The 17,329-nt window shown below is 35.0% G+C and overlaps 2 protein-coding genes and 1 long non-coding RNA gene across 6 annotated transcripts in view; 1 reads left to right on the forward strand and 2 right to left on the reverse strand.

Moving 5' to 3' along the window:
* Window positions 1–377: 377 nt before the first annotated feature.
* LOC101242198 (alpha-(1,6)-fucosyltransferase-like) lies at window positions 378–4,344 on the forward strand. Its single transcript, XM_026835004.1, has 9 exons — window positions 378–586; window positions 715–779; window positions 1,351–1,525; window positions 1,593–1,701; window positions 2,422–2,689; window positions 2,797–3,052; window positions 3,354–3,557; window positions 3,647–3,803; window positions 3,959–4,344. Exons 1-9 carry the CDS (start codon window positions 429–431, stop codon window positions 4,292–4,294), a joined length of 1,728 nt encoding a protein of 575 aa, XP_026690805.1. The 5' UTR covers window positions 378–428; the 3' UTR covers window positions 4,295–4,344.
* Window positions 3,338–4,174, reverse strand: LOC113474356. The gene is made up of 3 exons (XR_003396018.1): window positions 3,995–4,174; window positions 3,562–3,820; window positions 3,338–3,462 (listed from the first exon to the last, which is right to left on the reverse strand). It is a non-coding gene; the product is annotated as an uncharacterized LOC113474356 (long non-coding RNA).
* A 1,807-nt stretch (window positions 4,345–6,151) lies between the features above and the next one.
* LOC100177995 (sushi, von Willebrand factor type A, EGF and pentraxin domain-containing protein 1-like) overlaps window positions 6,152–17,329 on the reverse strand; it is a 27,672-nt gene continuing 16,494 nt past the window's right edge. For 2 of the 4 annotated variants that reach the window (XM_026834974.1, XM_026834975.1), the window contains exons 21-41: window positions 16,333–16,488; window positions 16,023–16,235; window positions 15,660–15,875; window positions 15,366–15,578; window positions 15,042–15,254; window positions 14,689–14,907; window positions 13,486–13,686; window positions 13,202–13,411; window positions 12,451–12,675; window positions 12,183–12,389; window positions 11,216–11,419; window positions 10,425–10,637; window positions 10,098–10,307; window positions 9,700–9,918; window positions 9,114–9,326; window positions 8,855–9,055; window positions 8,357–8,560; window positions 7,750–7,962; window positions 6,926–7,009; window positions 6,639–6,854; window positions 6,152–6,359 (exon numbers count right to left, since the gene is read on the reverse strand). In XM_026834974.1, the coding sequence (XP_026690775.1) occupies window positions 6,769–6,854; window positions 6,926–7,009; window positions 7,750–7,962; window positions 8,357–8,560; window positions 8,855–9,055; window positions 9,114–9,326; window positions 9,700–9,918; window positions 10,098–10,307; window positions 10,425–10,637; window positions 11,216–11,419; window positions 12,183–12,389; window positions 12,451–12,675; window positions 13,202–13,411; window positions 13,486–13,686; window positions 14,689–14,907; window positions 15,042–15,254; window positions 15,366–15,578; window positions 15,660–15,875; window positions 16,023–16,235; window positions 16,333–16,488 (3,920 nt within the window). In that variant the 3' untranslated portion in view covers window positions 6,152–6,359; window positions 6,639–6,768. Of the gene's footprint in view, window positions 6,360–6,638; window positions 6,855–6,925; window positions 7,010–7,749; window positions 7,963–8,356; window positions 8,677–8,854; window positions 9,056–9,113; window positions 9,327–9,699; window positions 9,919–10,097; window positions 10,308–10,424; window positions 10,638–10,879; window positions 11,083–11,215; window positions 11,420–12,182; window positions 12,390–12,450; window positions 12,676–13,201; window positions 13,412–13,485; window positions 13,687–14,688; window positions 14,908–15,041; window positions 15,255–15,365; window positions 15,579–15,659; window positions 15,876–16,022; window positions 16,236–16,332; window positions 16,489–17,329 lie in introns of those variants that run through there. The other 2 variants (XM_026834976.1, XM_026834977.1) reach the window with 2 other exon arrangements.

Genomic DNA, 17,329 nt, shown 5'->3' on the forward strand with positions numbered 1-17,329 from the left:
CCTACTGTTTACGTTTATTTTCACGTGCTTTTAGGTTCAACCAATAAAAAAAACATAAACTTATGCTTGTTCTGAGTATATTGCATTCGGACCTTAAAGGCCTAAACCAAGCATTCGTACTTCGTTACCCTTAACACACCATTTGCGCGATACTTTTCTACAGACAATATTACAAGGCACTAATCTGAAAGCTTTTAGTTCTAGGAAATTGGAATTTCCTGGCTCTTAAAGGATGTTTTAACTAGTAGATACATAGCTGTAGAACTGTTTAGTTCTAGAAAATTAGAATTTCCTGGCTCATTAAGGATGTTTTAACTAGTAGATACATAGCTGTAGAACTGTACATTGCGTTTCAGGTTATAACGTTGTAGCTTTGTTTCTGTGTACATTTTTTGAATGAAAGAATATTTTAAACCGAGAATGGCTAAATGGGGCTTATTATCTCATTAGGCTTTAGGATCAAAACGGTTTGTCAACTTATTATGTTGCGAAAATTAATTATGAGAAAGGGATACAACAGATGGACCTGGCTGTACGCTGCACTTAGTCTAGTCGGAATGGTAATGTGGACGTACTTTCAAATGAGGTAATAACGCGGGTGGCCTGGATTTTTCATGCCCAAGTTCGTATATAAACATGTTTATGTACATACTTTGGTTAAGTATCTTTATCAACAAGAATATTGTTTATATTTCTTATTATAACTTCTTTAAGATGCCCACCAGAATTGAACATTCATCGAGATCCTCCAAGACCTGTTCGAAGCATGAAATTATCAAGTAGACTAAATCATATAGCCACGTATACCTCGTACTTTAATCGGCGAATAATAACTTATATAGTAGGGTGGGGGCAAATGGGACACCTTTTTATTCTATTTTCTCGTCCCAATTGGTAGTAAACAAATACCATTCAAAGAATTCTAAAACCGTTTTAAGCAATTAACAACAGTCTATGGCAGTCGTGGGGATACGGTCGTATATAATTCGTTGAATCGTCTTTGCTTACTACCAAATTGGAAAAGAAAATAGAATGAAAAGGTGTCCCATCTTCAGTCGCCCTACTATAATACATTCCCGGTGCAATGACACAGTAGTTTGTTCGTACCCTTAGATTACGGGTTGCCCAAATTATTATAGCCATAAAGAAAAAATGGGAAACTATAACCAATAAAGGTACTTATGTTGCAACTTGGACATTGGGTGTTAGATCCTTTGTGTTATACCGATATTCATTGCCGCGGCACGCGAAAGAGACACAGCAACATTATAGCGCATACAATGTGGTGTATAATATAATCTTAATTTTGCCAACCGAATGTTCTCTACATTCATTGTTTGTATGCCACAGGCAACCAAGTTCACACGGGCGACGACCAGCAGGTTTTGGTGAACCGTTTCTTCGCTGCAAGGAGAGTCAAAACAGGAATTGTAGAACTCTGGAGAGCGTTCCAAAACGAGATTTTAAACATCGGTGGCGATACCGAGAAAACCAGGGTTCTAAGAAAACTGAAAGAAAGATATAAGTAAGCGGGACTATTTTATTTTATCGAAAACATGCATGTGTTGGGATGACTAGAACATTTTTTGCAGCGCATTGTTAATTGATATGGACGAGTTGTTATCTTTCGACGATCAATGGAGAAGCGAGCTCTCCAAGCAAGCAACCAGTGAGGTGGCGGAAACTATATCTCGACTACAGGTACAGATAGGCGTGGCTTTTGGAATATATATAGTAGGGTGGGAAAAGACGGGACAGACGTGTCCCACTACTCTGCACATATTGTTCAAATATGCTGATCGTGATATAAACAACCAAAACAATGGTCTATATTGGTGTCATCAGGATACAGCTTTATAATGCTTTAAATATTCTTTGTTTATTACCACATTGAACCAGTAAACAGAATGAAAAGGCGTCACATCTATATCCAAACCTATACTTTTATTCACTTTCACTGTTATAAAATTCCGAATAACTGGGTGTTCATGTGAATTGAAGTTGAAGTAACGAAACCAATCCGGTCCTAGCCCCAAATAGTCTGAAGTATACCGTATAAATATAAAATCAAATAAATTGGGTTCTGTTGATAAATATTTAATGCCAAACTGTATTCTATATATTTTGATGCTTATCCTGAGTGGCACATTTTCTGAGTTCGTTGTTAAAGTTGTCGTTTATAAACTTGCGACATATACGACTTCAATCTTTGTCTATTATTGCTCATATCCGTGTTGATACTCTGCTAATTAGTCTATTATTGGTTTTGATCTGACAAAATTCTGTGCACAATTGTCAAACATTTTGACCTATTTTCGTATGTCACAGCAACAGACTCTAAAAATAGTTCTTGGCGTTTACAAATCGGTTGAACAAGCTCGCTTTTAAAGTTCTGTGTTAAATGTTCTGCACGTTTTTTAGAATCCGGAAGATTGTAATGGGAGCCGTCTCAGCAGTGACATGATTAAATGTGGTTTTGGATGTACAATGCACTCGCTAGTAGGGCGGTTTGACCATGCCATTGCCCAGAACAGACGCTTCATCATAAACGGTTCACAAAGCGATTATTCAAACGGATTGGATGTTATAACAGAAAACTTCAAACCAATATCTTCTTGTCCTAAAGAAAACACAGAAATGGCTTATGTTAACAGTGTATGTTATATGGACGGATGTGATATATTAAACAGTTAAGTGGAACTGACGAAATTTACATAAAGCTCAATGTCTTGTATTTGTTACTATGATTTATCGATGTCCTAACTACGTGAATGTAAAACAATTTAATATTTTTAGAAACAAAAGAGCATTCTTCCAACATTCAAGACTATAAGTACGTTCACGTAAGTGAAATAATTTCATTTCATGTTGATGCATTTAAGCCGTTGGGAGCAAGTGAGCAACTATGGACCAAATTAGTAAACTTTCATGGAAATCCAACCGCGTGGTGGAAGGGTCAACTACTTCGTTACATCGTGCGACCAAATGAGGCCATAGGACAAATGCTAGAGGAGAAAAGAGCAAAAATAGATTTTGGCGAGCCATTAGTGGGGTATGTAAAGACTGCAAAAAATGTATGCTGTTGTATAGTACTATGGGGTAAGACGGGACATCTTTAGCACATAATATGTATCCAAATATCCTGATCGTGTTTTAACCAATTAATAACGGTCTATAAGAGTGAAGATACAGTTTTATATTTCTTTGAATTTTCTTTGTTTACAGCCAAATGGGACGAGAAAAAAGAATGAAAAGGTGTCCTGTTTTGCTTATTTAGGATTTACAAGAAAACTAGTTGTAAGTCGGTAAAAAGCATACATATACTGACAAATTTATTTGTATTCGCCATGCAGCGTCCATGTCAGAAGAACGGACAAGTTGGTTATGCCGGGTGAGAATGCAGAATTTCACTATTTTCGTGAATATATGAAGCACGTCGATGATTGGTACGACAGGTACGAACTGCAAATAAGAAAACTTGGTGCTGAACATAAGATTCACCGAAGAGTTTACTTGGCAACCGATGATGTATCCGTTTGGAAAAAAGAGTTAAAAAGGTACCTGAATGACCGCTCAGAAAAGATGATTTTTCAAACCAAACTTTTGGAGAAGATACTCGATGTTTTAAATTAAACCGCTTTTGTAGTTACAGCTCATATACGTTTTTTGGAACCCGGGAATTCTCAATAGCTGCAGGAAGTAGCAGATCATCACGTACCTCAAAAAATGGTTTACGTGGCATCATAACTGACATTTCGATGCTCTCGAACTGTAACTTTTTGGTTTGCACTTTCACATCCGAAGTAAGTTGACAACAGGGCTGAAAACGTATTGGTATTTATAGGTGGAAAAAGCAAACGCAATGAGCAACATTTGATGTTAATTTGTTTTAAAATTCGATGATCATTTCTTTGTTGGTTGGTGTAGTCTAACTCATAACCGTATGTACTATAAACAGGTGTGTAAAGCCGCTTACGAACTCAAGCAAACATACTCGCTTGATGCTTCCGATGATGCAATCTCCCTGGACAGCATGTACGGAACAGTCGGCCTGCCGAATAAACCATTAAAGGCAGTGTACGACCACACCGAAAACAAAACGACAAGCAATATGGGGTTCAAGCCGGGAGATGATGTTTTCATCATGAAAAACCTCTGGAATGGAACATACGATGGATGGAATGGCCGAACTGGAAATATAGGCATTTTTCCATCGTATAAAGTTCAGTATGAAGGGAAGTACTGCTCAAACCAGTCAGCACTTTTTCGTACAACTTTTATTAGAAGTGATTAAAACAAAGTTACGTATATATAGCCGCAAAAATAAAACAATGCACATTTAAACACAGATTCTAATTTATTTTAGTGGTCCTAAAAAGTTTAGTATTTATATGATGGCGCTACAGCTAGATAGTCAGCAGAAAGAAATCGTCAGTTAAGATTATTATCCATATAGCAGGTTCACGCAGTTAAAACAAAGAGCAATGTTCGAATGTTGGTAATAAAAGTAGACTCTGCGCTAGCAAATCCCACCCGTACACTGGTTAAATGAAGTCAAACCGAAATTCTACAGCACCTTGGCCGAAAAACGTATACCTGGTTCAGCGGCAACAAGTGATTAAATGTCTCGTCACAGTGATTAAAGCTCTCGGTATCCTTTTATTTAGATCTTTACTGTCATTTCGTTTTTTCGCATTGCGTCAAAAGGGTGTTATCTCCTGTACGAGGTTGTAATTACTCTCGCGCACTGTACGAATAACTCGTTGTGTGACTTGTATCACCCTTGTGCAATTACGCAATAAACGATTTGATACATTAATAAACAAAACGTTAGGATGAAAGAATAAAATATTAAAATATCGCGTGTAGCTTACGATTTTTTAAAAATTAAAATAATATAGTTTTCAAAGTGAGTGACCCCAAACAAATCAGCATACTTGTATACTGTGCTTTATGTTTTCCCGCCATTTTTATTTATTTAAATTTGTAACAAATAGAAGGTAATCCAGTCAGTCAACCAGGTTTGAATTCGGAACAGTCCCTTCTTTGCCCACCACCTAAATTAAAAACTTGCTTTTAATTCACTTCCCAGCAACGACAAGACGTATTTTGATGTTTTGAAGATGTACATGTCTACTACAGGTTAGAATTTTAAATACAAATGTATGCTAATGAAAGATTTCACCTACTAACCGCTAAACCAAATCTACACCTCCGATTCATACGTGAAAAAAATTATTGTTCTATAAAAATCACTATGTATAATTTATGTACTCACATTTTGTTATGGTTATGCAACTAGTTATATACTTACAGAGTACAGTATTTTAATAGTAAGCCTATTATGTGTGCATTAAATCAAGGATATTAAATTAAGTCATTTCATACAAGCAGTGAATGTGTTGGAAGACTGACACAATTGTTGATGGTTTTTTTACTTGTTTAGTGTAGGCTAATACTGCATCTTCTATACTGTATATAGATAAGTAACATTTCTTTATGTTGCGAAACTGAGCTTATTTTGTTGTATTAAAATAAAACAGTAGCTTAAGTAGACTATGGTTTAAATTGGGATTGTACCAATTAATCATTATGCAACAATAGTATATATGATCCAACATGTGTTGTTGTGAACCACTTTATTTAATATTGAAATATGAAGATAGTTTACCAATTATTACATGTATACAATTTAACCTTTAAAAATGTTAATGTAAAGTAAATTTAAAACTGCACTGTTTAATTTCTACACACAAAAACGCCTTTAACTGAGAGAAAATGTTTCTTAGTACGCAAATATTTTGAAATTTTTACTTTCTTAATGCAATAGTTTTAGATTACGACAAATCTGTTATTAAGCATTTTCAATAACAGTTTTTCAGCTAGACTGAATAAAGAAATGGTTTAAAATCAGTTAAGAACTTCTGGGTATTATATGTTTTAATATTGTATCAAATTCTGTTAAAAAGTAGTAACGAAATGTATTTTACAGAATCACATATGCACTTAAAATATACTGTCATAAAAAAGTATTAGTAATTAAAAAAATAGCAAAGTATATGCACAAATGCAGAAGATTTGTCCAAAGGGTAAGAAAATTATGGTCCGATAAGCCTTATGGTATAGCAATTAAGTGCAGCAACTTTGGCTGGCATCAAGTAAAAACTTGCAAGATCAGCCTTATGGTGAAGTTGTATAACAAATTGGTTGGGCTGTAGTGGCAGAACAAGGTACTCCTGTCCAGCATGCAGTAGATAAAGTGAAAACAGCACATAGATCTGTTGTAGTTGGAGAATTGCAAAAATTGAAAGTTTCACTTCCAGTAAATGGTATAAATCCACTGTACAACCATGCGTGACCTAAAATAAGTAAAAATTGTAATTATTCTTGTATGATAGCTTACAAGAAAGGCATATGTTTTATAATACTGCTTGAATGTATCAGACTATCTGTGGGTTTGTAAACTTAACTTGTAATTTGTAAATTATAAATAATTAAAATGATGTAATAAAACTATGGAGGCTTTAAAATGTACTGATTAATCAAGGATTTTACTTGGCAAACTAACAAACTATTAACCTACAATTTTGTTTTTATTGCACATCGGCTATTGTATCTGTTATTCTTGTAATGCTTACCCGAACTGGCTCTTGTTATGTGGATCCACCCATTGCCTGTTAATGCAGGTACTGTCGTTCCCACTGTTCCTTCAAAATTACCTCTTATATTATTTACAATTGTTGGCGCTAATAAAGTGGAAGAAAAACTTTAGCAAGCGGCCACTGCATCTGTAAAACTTGTTACAGGAGTTGACAACACTCGATAGTATCGGCCTCCACCCAGAGGTTTCCATTCTAAAATGTAAAATATGATTAGAAGCAATTTCCTCAGTTGTTTTGTAGTATTACAGTTTTGGATGACTTACCACAAAATGTACCACCATTCACGTCACATAAGCATGCAGAACCTACGCATGACTGACCATTTCTGCACAGTGGTGTTCCACAGACTATATAGAAATAACTTTGATTAAATAAGGTATGGATAGTTATTGCAGTCATTAAAACTATGCCTTTTTACTGCAGGGTTTCCACAATAAAGAAAAAGTCATTAAACTTTGATGTTTTTAGTTTCTACATCACTAAAAAAATATTATCAAGAAAATGATACAGCAGGTACCGAAGAGATATTATGAATATTTTATTATAAAAAATGTTTAAAGTTTATTATTTGGAGATAGAGTGCATATTATATGTAGCTATGTTCAATTGTAAAGTTAAAATATAATAAAGTCCTTTTTTTATTCATTGACAAAGAATGAGTAAGTAATATACCAAATCCAGATTTTTTGTATTTGCGGTGTTGACAGCCATTTCAAAGCTGTTTCCTTGTTTGAAACTAAGTTGGGCTTTTAGATCACATTAGATTTATTTTTTATCAATACACATATTTTATTTTTTTCTTGATGTGCCTCTTTTATAATTTAATAGATGTTAAAAATTAAATCTGTTTCAAACTGTTTGTAAACAGTTTTTGTATTGTCAGCAGTTTTGTGGTTTAAACATTTGTAAGAGCCTTTAAAGTAATTTGGTTACTTAGTTTAGGAGCAAAATTATTAAAATAATATAACTTACATAAGCATGGGCAACGGCTTTCAATGGTATTCTGTTTAACTGTATGCCTGCTTACTAGTTACCACATGTGTAGCTGTTACTTTCTGGTTTATTATTTTGTTCTTGTAATTTTTACCTGATACGCATTGTGGTGCTGTTGTTGGATTCCAGGTGCCAGTTGAAGAACACTGAATAGTAGAAGTTGTAATCTGGTCGTTATTGAATCCAAATCCTGTTTGACAAGTGTATGTTGCAATTGTGTTAGCAGCATATCTACCAGAAACTATTTCTGTAGTGCTGTATGTTGGTGCATTTCCATTTGTAAGTTGACTAGGTGCAGTTGTGCATGCTGTTGAAAAAATATTTAAATTCAGGTTTAATTAATCTCGCCTTTTTGTTGCTGGACAAAAAAATTCAGCAAGCGTTTATGCCAGTAAAAATGCTGATTCATCTTCGTTTACAAGTAGGGGTGCAGATAAGCATTTTGTTAACAAAGCAGTTTGTAAGATGTAAAACCCAAAAATTTCATTTTAAAACAATGGTATAACAAAAATGTTTATAGGTTTACTTTTACTTGGTAAAAACTTTCAAAGTTATTTTTGTTTAAAAAATAATAATAAAATATCTACTACTGAAACAGGTAAAATGGTAGCATAACAACATTTAAAGGCTCCTTCTAAACTTGATTTAAAAAAAAGATTATTATGGTACACGCCAGCTATTAGTTGTTTAAAAGCAAATACCTGCAACGCACACAGGAGCTGCAGCGGGTACCCAACTACCACTAACACAAACCAATGAGTTGCTTCCAACAATAATATAATTACTGCTCATGCAAGTATATGTCGCTGAAGTAGCACTTCTGTAGGATCCTGCGCTGATTGCGGAAGTGCTGTAGGATGGGGAATTGCCCTGAGCATTTGCGGGTGCAGGTGCAGCGGAACAAGCTATGAAAGTCCATTGTAAACACTTAGAATATTTAATGTTATGGCCTATTGATAGGAAGTGCTGTAGGATGGGGAATTGCCCTGAGCATTTGCAGGTGCAGGTGCAGCGGAACAAGCTATGAAAGTCCATTGTAAACACTTGGAATATTTAATGTTATGTCCTATTGATGTAAATGTTACACAGTAAACTGTTTAAAAGTGTGTTGGATAGTTGTATGGTTGTTAGATTTTAATTTTTCTGTTAATTCATTGTCAAATTAAGATTAAAATATAACAGTAAAAAAACTAACATACTTTGTAAGCAAGCAGGTGCACTCGTAGGAGACCAAGCTCCTGAACTGCATGTTAGGATGTCTGTGCCTCCAGAACCAAATGCAAAATTTGTCTGACAAGTGTATGTAGCAATTGTACCACTTCTGTAATTTCCACCTATTGGCGCTGCACTATATGTTGGTGCATTTCCATTTGTTAAAGCTGCTGGTGCAGCTGAGCATGCTGATAAATTGTTAACATTATTAAAGTGTATCGTATGATATACAGAGTGTTTACTTACTGGCTAGACAAACCGGTGCACCCCCACTCCATGATAAAGATGTGCATACTATTGTTTCACTAACTGCTACTCCCAATTCTGAGCCTGTGTTGCACCGATATGTTGCAACTGTTCCACTTCTGTATCTTGTATTTGTAGAAATTATGATAGCTGTTGTACTATACGTGGGAGCCATGCCGTTAGCATTGGCAGCCGCTGGTGCTTCTGCACACACTAAACAAATACAAGACATAAATTCATACAACCCCATAATGTTGTGGTTATGGATTAGTTAAACAGTTTCTCTTTTTGTTTAACATACTGAATATGGTAAACCAATTGCACATGCTATTATTATTAAAGAAAATATTATGTCCTAAGTTTTACAGTATTTATTTTATATCGGTTTAAAAATTGTATGTGTTATGAGAAATAAAGGTAATGTATGTGTTAGACAAATTGCTGTTGAGACTCGAATAGATGAAGCGGCAGGTGCCTTAGTCGAAACATATTTTTAACCAAAGTAAGATGCACTAACCATTGTCACAGTGCCTAAAGTTGGATTTGGGGCTGAATATATTGAAACAACATAGATAATTCATAATACCTGCCAAACAAATTGGAGCAGTGCTTGGGGACCAACCAGAGCTACCCATACACGTTAGAACTGATGAAACAGATTCCCCTAGAGCAAACTCCCCATTACAAGTATATGTTGCTATTGTTCCACTTCTATATGAAAGACCCTGGCCCAGGGAGACAGCAGGTGTGTCGTATTGTGGGGAGTTACCATTTGCACTGGCACGTCCGGGAGCCGCAACACATGCTGAAAATTTTAACACATTGTTTTAGTGACTTTATAGTGTGTATTTACTTGAAATAACAGCTTTGTTATAAATATATATATATATATATATATTTTTTTTTTAATCTGAAATATATATTTTTTTAAAAACATTAAAAAGTACTTAATCTGAAATATCAAATGTATTTTAGCACTTTTACCTTTTACGCATGTGGGTGAACTTGCTGGTGACCAACTTGGTGCAGTACATGTTAGTGTGTCAGATACCATGGTAGCAAAAAGATAGTTATCATTACAGGTGTATGTAGCCATCGTACCACTTCTGTACCTAATTAAACCAATTACAACCCCAGCAGGTGTATAACTAGGAGCCTGTCCATTTGCTTGTTGCGCTGGTGCAGCTGAGCATACTGAATAAAAACATAATGCTTGTGTATAGCTTTTTTTGCAAAAAAAAATAATGAAGATTGCAATTTTTTTTTTGCGGTAACATGAACAGCAGTTATTATTATAAATTTTTCTATTACCTGCAGTGCACTGGGGTGATGTGCTAGAACTCCATGAACCAGCGTTGCAAGTTAATGATTCCGAGATTCCAGTAGCAAAATAAGTATTAGAACTACATCCGTAAGTTGCAATTGTTTGACTTCTATATCTGTTATTGCCACTTATTGTAACCGCGATTGGGTTGTACGTTGGACCAGTTGTTGTGCCTGTAGCTGATGGAGCTGGCATGCAAGCTATAATAAGGAGAAAATTGATTAAAACGGTGGTATGTTATTGGGTACACCAATTGTTTTGTATTTAAGTTCTTACTTTACATACCTATACTATTGTAATAAACTATTTTAAGACTTTTTTTTCTACTGAAGTAGCATATCATACAATATATAACAAATTTATATACTAGCTGTTTTTTACCAGCATGCTAGAACCTTCAGTTAAAAATTGTCTGCTGTACACTCAAATGCACATTCATTACCTTGCACACAAACTGGGGCAGTAAGTGGGGACCAAGCACCCCTGTACAAGTCAGAAAACCAAGTGCTGGATCAACTAAAGCATAATCTCCAATACATGTATATTGAGCTGTAGTCCCAGACTTATAAGTGTTTGAAATTGCTGTGGTGCTGTATGTTGGAGAATTTCCATTTGTATTGGCTGCAGCAGGTGCAGCACCACACACTGTGAATGTACGTTACACTTTACTTTTTAGCTTCCTATTTTCAAAATAATAAAACTACTACACCACAAGATTTAAAACATTGAACGGCTAAGTTATTAGTCACAAAAGGCAGTTCACTAGCTAAAATTGTACCTGAACGGCATGTAGGTGCTGTACTTGGGTTCCAAACACCACTGTTACACTCAGAAGTCTCTGAAGTACCAACAGGTATAGCAAATCCAGAATTACACCTATATGTAGCCATAGTCTTGCTTCTGTATTTTCCAGAAATTGCTGAGGTGCTGTATGTTGGTGCCTGACCATTGCCGTCTGCAGCTGGAGGTGCATCCGAACAAACTTTAAAATAAATTTAATCAGAGTTTGGTATTCTTACATGAGGAAATAAATTAATATTTTAAAGCGGAATATTTTTTAAATAAAGCTTTGTTAAATAAAAGTTGCTTTAAAGATTTTTTTAAATAATGCAGTAACTTACCAAATCAGTTGAACTGACCATGCCATGTAGTGGGATTTCCAAACATTCAATGATAGCTTTAGGCAAAAGCATTAGTTCAGAAGTAGTGTTAGATTTAAATGCTTAGCAAAGTTAAACAACCTACCGTAATGTTTTACTGTACTTCTCTTAGCTAATTTTCATCTTGTACACTGTTTCGAATCTTTATTGAACTAATAAATTTTAAAATTAAATTACTTGAACTCTTTTGTCTTTACAATACTAATTTATGTATATACTAATTGGGTTCTCATCTGTAATTCATTGCCAATGTACTTTTCACTAAAAACTGCAAAATAACTATTTCTGTCTAATGTCACCTTGCGTAAGTTAGATAATTTAATTTTTAATGAAAACAGCGAAGTTTTGAATGTTATTGAATTGATGATGATATAGGTTGTTATGCTAGTAAAGCCATTCTGTTGACCATAATGTCATTTAAGAATGTTGCAATTTGCAAAAAAGTAAGCAAAGTAATGCAAGAGTGATAAAGCATTTTAAAATAGCTGCAACTACTTTTTATAGGCAGTTTCAACTTTGTACATGGTACTTCAAATTTGTAACTGCAAATTTGCACAGTTTTTATGAAATTGTTGATGTAAATACCTGCCACACAAACTGGTGCTGTTGATGGGTTCCAAGAACCTGATTGGCATGTTAGCGTGTCAGGTAATCCAGCTTCTATGGCAAAATTTGTCAAGCAGTTATAGGTGGCAACAGTTCCACTTTGGTATGAAGTGCCAAATATTGCTGCAGAACTGTAAGATGGTTGTTGGCCGTTTGCATTTGCTGCAGCTGGTGCTGAACTGCATACTGTTGAGAGAAAGCAAATATTAGTACTCGGCCTACCCTATTTCTTTATAAACATAATTACTTGCAAGGCACGCTGGTGCAGTAGTAGGTTCCCATGCACCGTCACTAACACTTCCACAAGTCAGTGTTTCTGAAACTCCAGCTCCTAATGCGAAATTGGTTTTACATGTATATGTTGCTACTGTGTTTTTTTTGTATGTGTTTGTTGAGCCTACAACAACTACAGCTGGTGCATATAATGGTGCATTTCCATTTGAATTGGCTGCAGCAGGTGCATCATTGCAAACTGAAATAAGAACAACATAATTAGAAATAGTTTCAATTGCATACAACACCAAACATCTGTGTTGTAAGTACACACTCAGTTGATTGCTTACTTCTATAATACTTGATAATCATATAGTTCATAATAAAATTAAAGGGATATTATGATTGATTCTTTAGTGTAGTTTCAGTTAGGTATTACAGAAAGACTGTGTAAGAAAATAATCTCTTAATACATTCAATGAGTATCACTGCTGGATTTCAGAACAATGATACGTTGAAAAGAAGTATTTTGCAAAAGCTTAACAAAAAAGTTTTTACTTTCTTATTATAATAAATAAGCGGTGCATTTTGTAATATGCCCGTTTTCCATCGGCCATGTGCATACCGTTGGGGGTATAGGAATTAATTAACCTATTTGTAACTACAGAGTTAAAGCAATAACACATACCCCCCCATCACCTTGCACCGGTAGCAACATGAAGAATCAACTTGTGTCGAAACAGTAAACAAAATTTCTGCAAAATTAAAAAGTAGATATTTTTTACCTGGTTCACATAGCGGTGCAGTACCAGACCATGCAGGTCCATTGCATGACAGTATGTCAGGTACGCCACTAGCAAAGTTAAAGTTTGTGTTGCAAGTGTATGTTGCCACAGTACTTTTTCTATATCTTGTGTTTCCAGAAATAACTACACCAGAAGGAACGTAGGTTGGAGCAACACCATTTGTTAACTGAGTTGGAGCAGCTTGACAAACTAAAACAATAAAACATATATACAATTAACAAAATTTTCACAGTTGTAGAGTGTAGTTGAAGGTTTCAGTTTACCTGTTTCACATGCTGGTGCAGTTAAAGGATTCCATGTACCAGCATTGCAAGTAATAAAATTGTTTACATTTGGTAAAAATGCAGTTTGACCAACACAGGTGTAAGTTGCAGTTGTTCCACTTTTGTATTTGCCCAAATTAACTGTGGTGCTGTATACAATTGCAGGATTTGTGTTGGTTCCAGATGGTGCAGGATCACAACCTAAACAACATCTTTATTTTAGAAAAACTAAAAAGAATGTTTCTCTTGCCTGGTGTTTGGTTGTAAGGGTTTTGATAAAAACAAAACAAAGTAAAAAATGGGTTACATGGTTTAGAAAACACTTCTTCATGAATTACAAAATACAGATTGCGTTATATATTACTTTTCCCTTGTGATTAATGCTTCTTTTAGTTAAATTTAATTGGTCTGTAGACCTAAATAACCTCAAATTCTTTGAAGCACATTTGTTTATTAATATATGAAAGCAAACATGCATAACACTTAGCTTCTTAGTTTAAACTGTTAAGCAGCTATTTTAGAAGCAAAGCCACCCAGTTAACACAATGCTTGATTTAGTTTTAGCAATTAATTAGCAATTAAATACTTATCATTCTATATATACTATTTTATGTTTATTGTATGTAGAGCGTGAATGTTTGTGTAATTGGGGAAACTTTTTATTTATTTTCTTTTTGTTTGTTAATGTTTATGCGGTGCAAATTATTCATAAAGTTGATGAATTCTGATATTAGTAAGATGTTGTATCTGGTCAAAAATTTTTGAATTACGAGAGGTTGCCAGACTTTGAATGTTACAGCACTTTAGCAATGTCGCCCCTAAATTTTTTTTATTTGTATGAAAATTAGATCCTTATGCTCACTGTGACTTATAGATTTCTATCAAACTGCTCTCACAATTTGTGACTGGACTTGCTTTTCGTATAAACATGACTGCACAGAGCAAACAGAGGTTACAGAGCTATTAAGTTAGGTTTGTTTTTTCTACTGGGTACTGCCGTACCAGTATCTGTACTCTTACATTGGGTGAAAAATATATCTCAAGGTATAAGTACTGTTTTGTCTGCACTTACTATACCATTTGGAAACATAAATTCAAGGTGTCAATCTGTCTTCAACAGTTTTTCATTCTATTATTCATTAATAGGTTACGAAGCTCCATAGCTCAGACAGTAAAAATGTGTGATCTTTCTCATGGTCTTACTTTGTGTGCATACTGGTGCAGTGTTAGGATTCCACAACCCAGCAGTTACACTACCACATGTCACAACGCCTGTTGTTCCAACTGGAAAATCAAAACCAGAAGCACATGTATATGTTCCTATCGTTCCACTTTGATATGTTGTTGTCCCACTTATTGCTGGTGGTGCGTACGTTGGTGCAACAGTGTTTGCATTTGGAACAGCTGGAGCATTATTGCAAACTAAGAGTATAAAAATAATAAAAGTTATATAGGATTAGTTAAATAACTCTTAATGTTCTTAATTTATTATGCACAAAATATTATATTGGAAGTATTTTTTATATTTGTTTTAAGAATACAATTAAACACTTTACCTGCTAGACACATTGGAGGTGTACTTGGTGACCATGTACCCGCATTGCATGTTATTGTGTCAGATGTGGAAGCTGCAAGACTGTAGCCACTTTGACAAGTATATGTTGCAGTAGTTTGACTTCTATATTTTGTGTTTCCACTAATTGTGACAGCTGCTTGGCTGTACGTTGGTGGATTTCCATTAGATGAAGCAGATGGTGCAACTGAACACACTGTAAACAGAGTATCATGGAGTTAGGTATTTGGCCACATTTAACTTTTACCAATTGTGCTATCTTATATATATATATATATATATATATATATATATATATATGGTATACCTGCAGTGCACTGTGGTGCAGATGCTAGATTCCAAGTTCCAGCATTGCATGTAAGTGTGTGAGAAACTGATGCTGGAAAAGCAAAATCACCAGTACATGAATAAATGGCTTGTGTTCCACTAGAATAAGTTGTGATACCTCCTACAGTAGTTCCACTTGGACTGTAAAATGGAGGTTGACCATTTGTACTTTGCGTTGGAGCAGTAGAGCATACTTGAAAACAAAGAAAATGTAACTTGTGCAAGTACTTCAAAAGTTTAAAGGTATTTCCAAACTGTTGATAGAGTAACACACCTGCAGTACATGTAGGTGATACTGTTTTCTCCCATGCACCAGGACTGACACTTCCACAAGTAAGTGTATCACTCTCCGTAGTAGCAAATGCAAATGCTCCAGAACAAGTATAAACAGCAGTGGTTCCTTTTTTATATGTTGTAGTTCCAGTGATAACAGCAGGTGAGTAGTTTGGCCCTCCACTATTTGTTTGGGGAGTAGGTGCAGCACTACAAACTGAAAAAATTGCATTCAAAGAAAGTTCCCATATTCATTACTTTTTAAAAAACGTTTAAAAAGTGCGTTTGTAGAATTAATTTTTTTTGTATTTTCTGAACTAACATGAAAGGTACAAAACTGTTGTTTATTTATAAGCTATCTTACCAGCTTCACACATTGGAGGTGTACTTGGTGACCATGTACCCGCATTGCATGTTAATGTGTCAGATGTGGAAGTTGCAAAACTAAAGCTATTTTGACAAGTATATGTTGCAGTAGTTTGACTTCTATATTTTGTGTTTCCACTAATTGTGACAGCTGCTTGGCTGTACGTTGGTGGATTTCCATTAGATGAAGCAGACGGTGCAACTGAACACACTGTAAACAGAGTATCATGGAGTTAGGTATTTGGCCACATTTAACTTTTACCAATTGTGCTATCTTATATATATATATATATATATATATGGTATACCTGCAGTGCACTGTGGTGCAGATGCTAGATTCCAAGTTCCAGCATTGCATGTAAGTGTGTGAGAAACTGATGCTGGAAAAGCAAAATCACCAGTACATGAATAAATGGCTTGTGTTCCACTAGAATAAGTTGTGATACCTCCTACAGTAGTTCCACTTGGACTGTAAAATGGAGGTTGACCATTTGTACTTTGCGTTGGGGCAGCGGAGCATGCTAAAGAAACAGTAACATATATTATTGATTTACACCAGTTTTAAACAACTTTTGTTCACCTAAACATTACAAACTAAGGGTATCTTACTGGCTTCACACAACATACTTAAAACTTAGCTACTTAGTTTAAACCGTTGTGCAGGTATTTTAGAAACAAAAAAAATCCAGTTAACACAATTCTTGCTTTAGTAGAATTAACAATTAACCAGTAGCATCTTTTGCATGGTCTTACTTTGTGTGCATACTGGTGCAGTGTTAGGATTCCACAACCCAGCAGTTACACTACCACATGTCACATCGCCTGTTGTTCCAACTGGAAAATCAAAGCCAGAAGCACATGTATATGTTCCTATCGTTCCACTTTGATATGTTGTTGTCCCACTTATTGCTGGTGGTGCGTATGTTGGTGCAACAGTATTTGCATTTGGAACGGCTGGAGCATTATTGCAAACTAAGAGTATAAAAATAATAAAAGTTATATAGGATTAGTTGAATAACTCTTAATGTTCTTAATTTATTATGCACAAAATATTATATTGGAAGTATTTTTTATATTTGTTTTAAGAATACAATTAAACACTTTACCTGCTAGACACATTGGAGGTGTACTTGGTGACCATGTACCCGCATTGCATGTTATTGTGTCAGATGTGGAAGTTGCAAAACTGTAGCCACTTTGACAAGTATATGTTGCAGTAGTTTGACTTCTATATTTTGTGTTTCCATTAAGTGTGACAGCTGCTTGGCTGTACGTTGGTGGATTTCCATTAGATGAAGCAGATGG

This window comes from Ciona intestinalis, chromosome 7 (genome assembly GCF_000224145.3).
Source record: "Ciona intestinalis chromosome 7, KH, whole genome shotgun sequence".
Lineage (NCBI taxonomy): Eukaryota > Metazoa > Chordata > Ascidiacea > Phlebobranchia > Cionidae > Ciona > Ciona intestinalis.

Bases quoted from the DNA above. Each gene is read 5' to 3' on its own strand.
- LOC101242198 (XM_026835004.1), top strand. From the start codon at position 429: ATGGGGCTTATTATCTCATTAGGCTTTAGGATCAAAACGGTTTGTCAA. The intron at 587-714 runs GTAATAACGCGG...AACTTCTTTAAG, and splicing joins TGGACGTACTTTCAAATGAG to ATGCCCACCAGAATTGAACA. The intron at 3,558-3,646 runs GTACCTGAATGA...CCGCTTTTGTAG, and splicing joins TGGAAAAAAGAGTTAAAAAG to TTACAGCTCATATACGTTTT.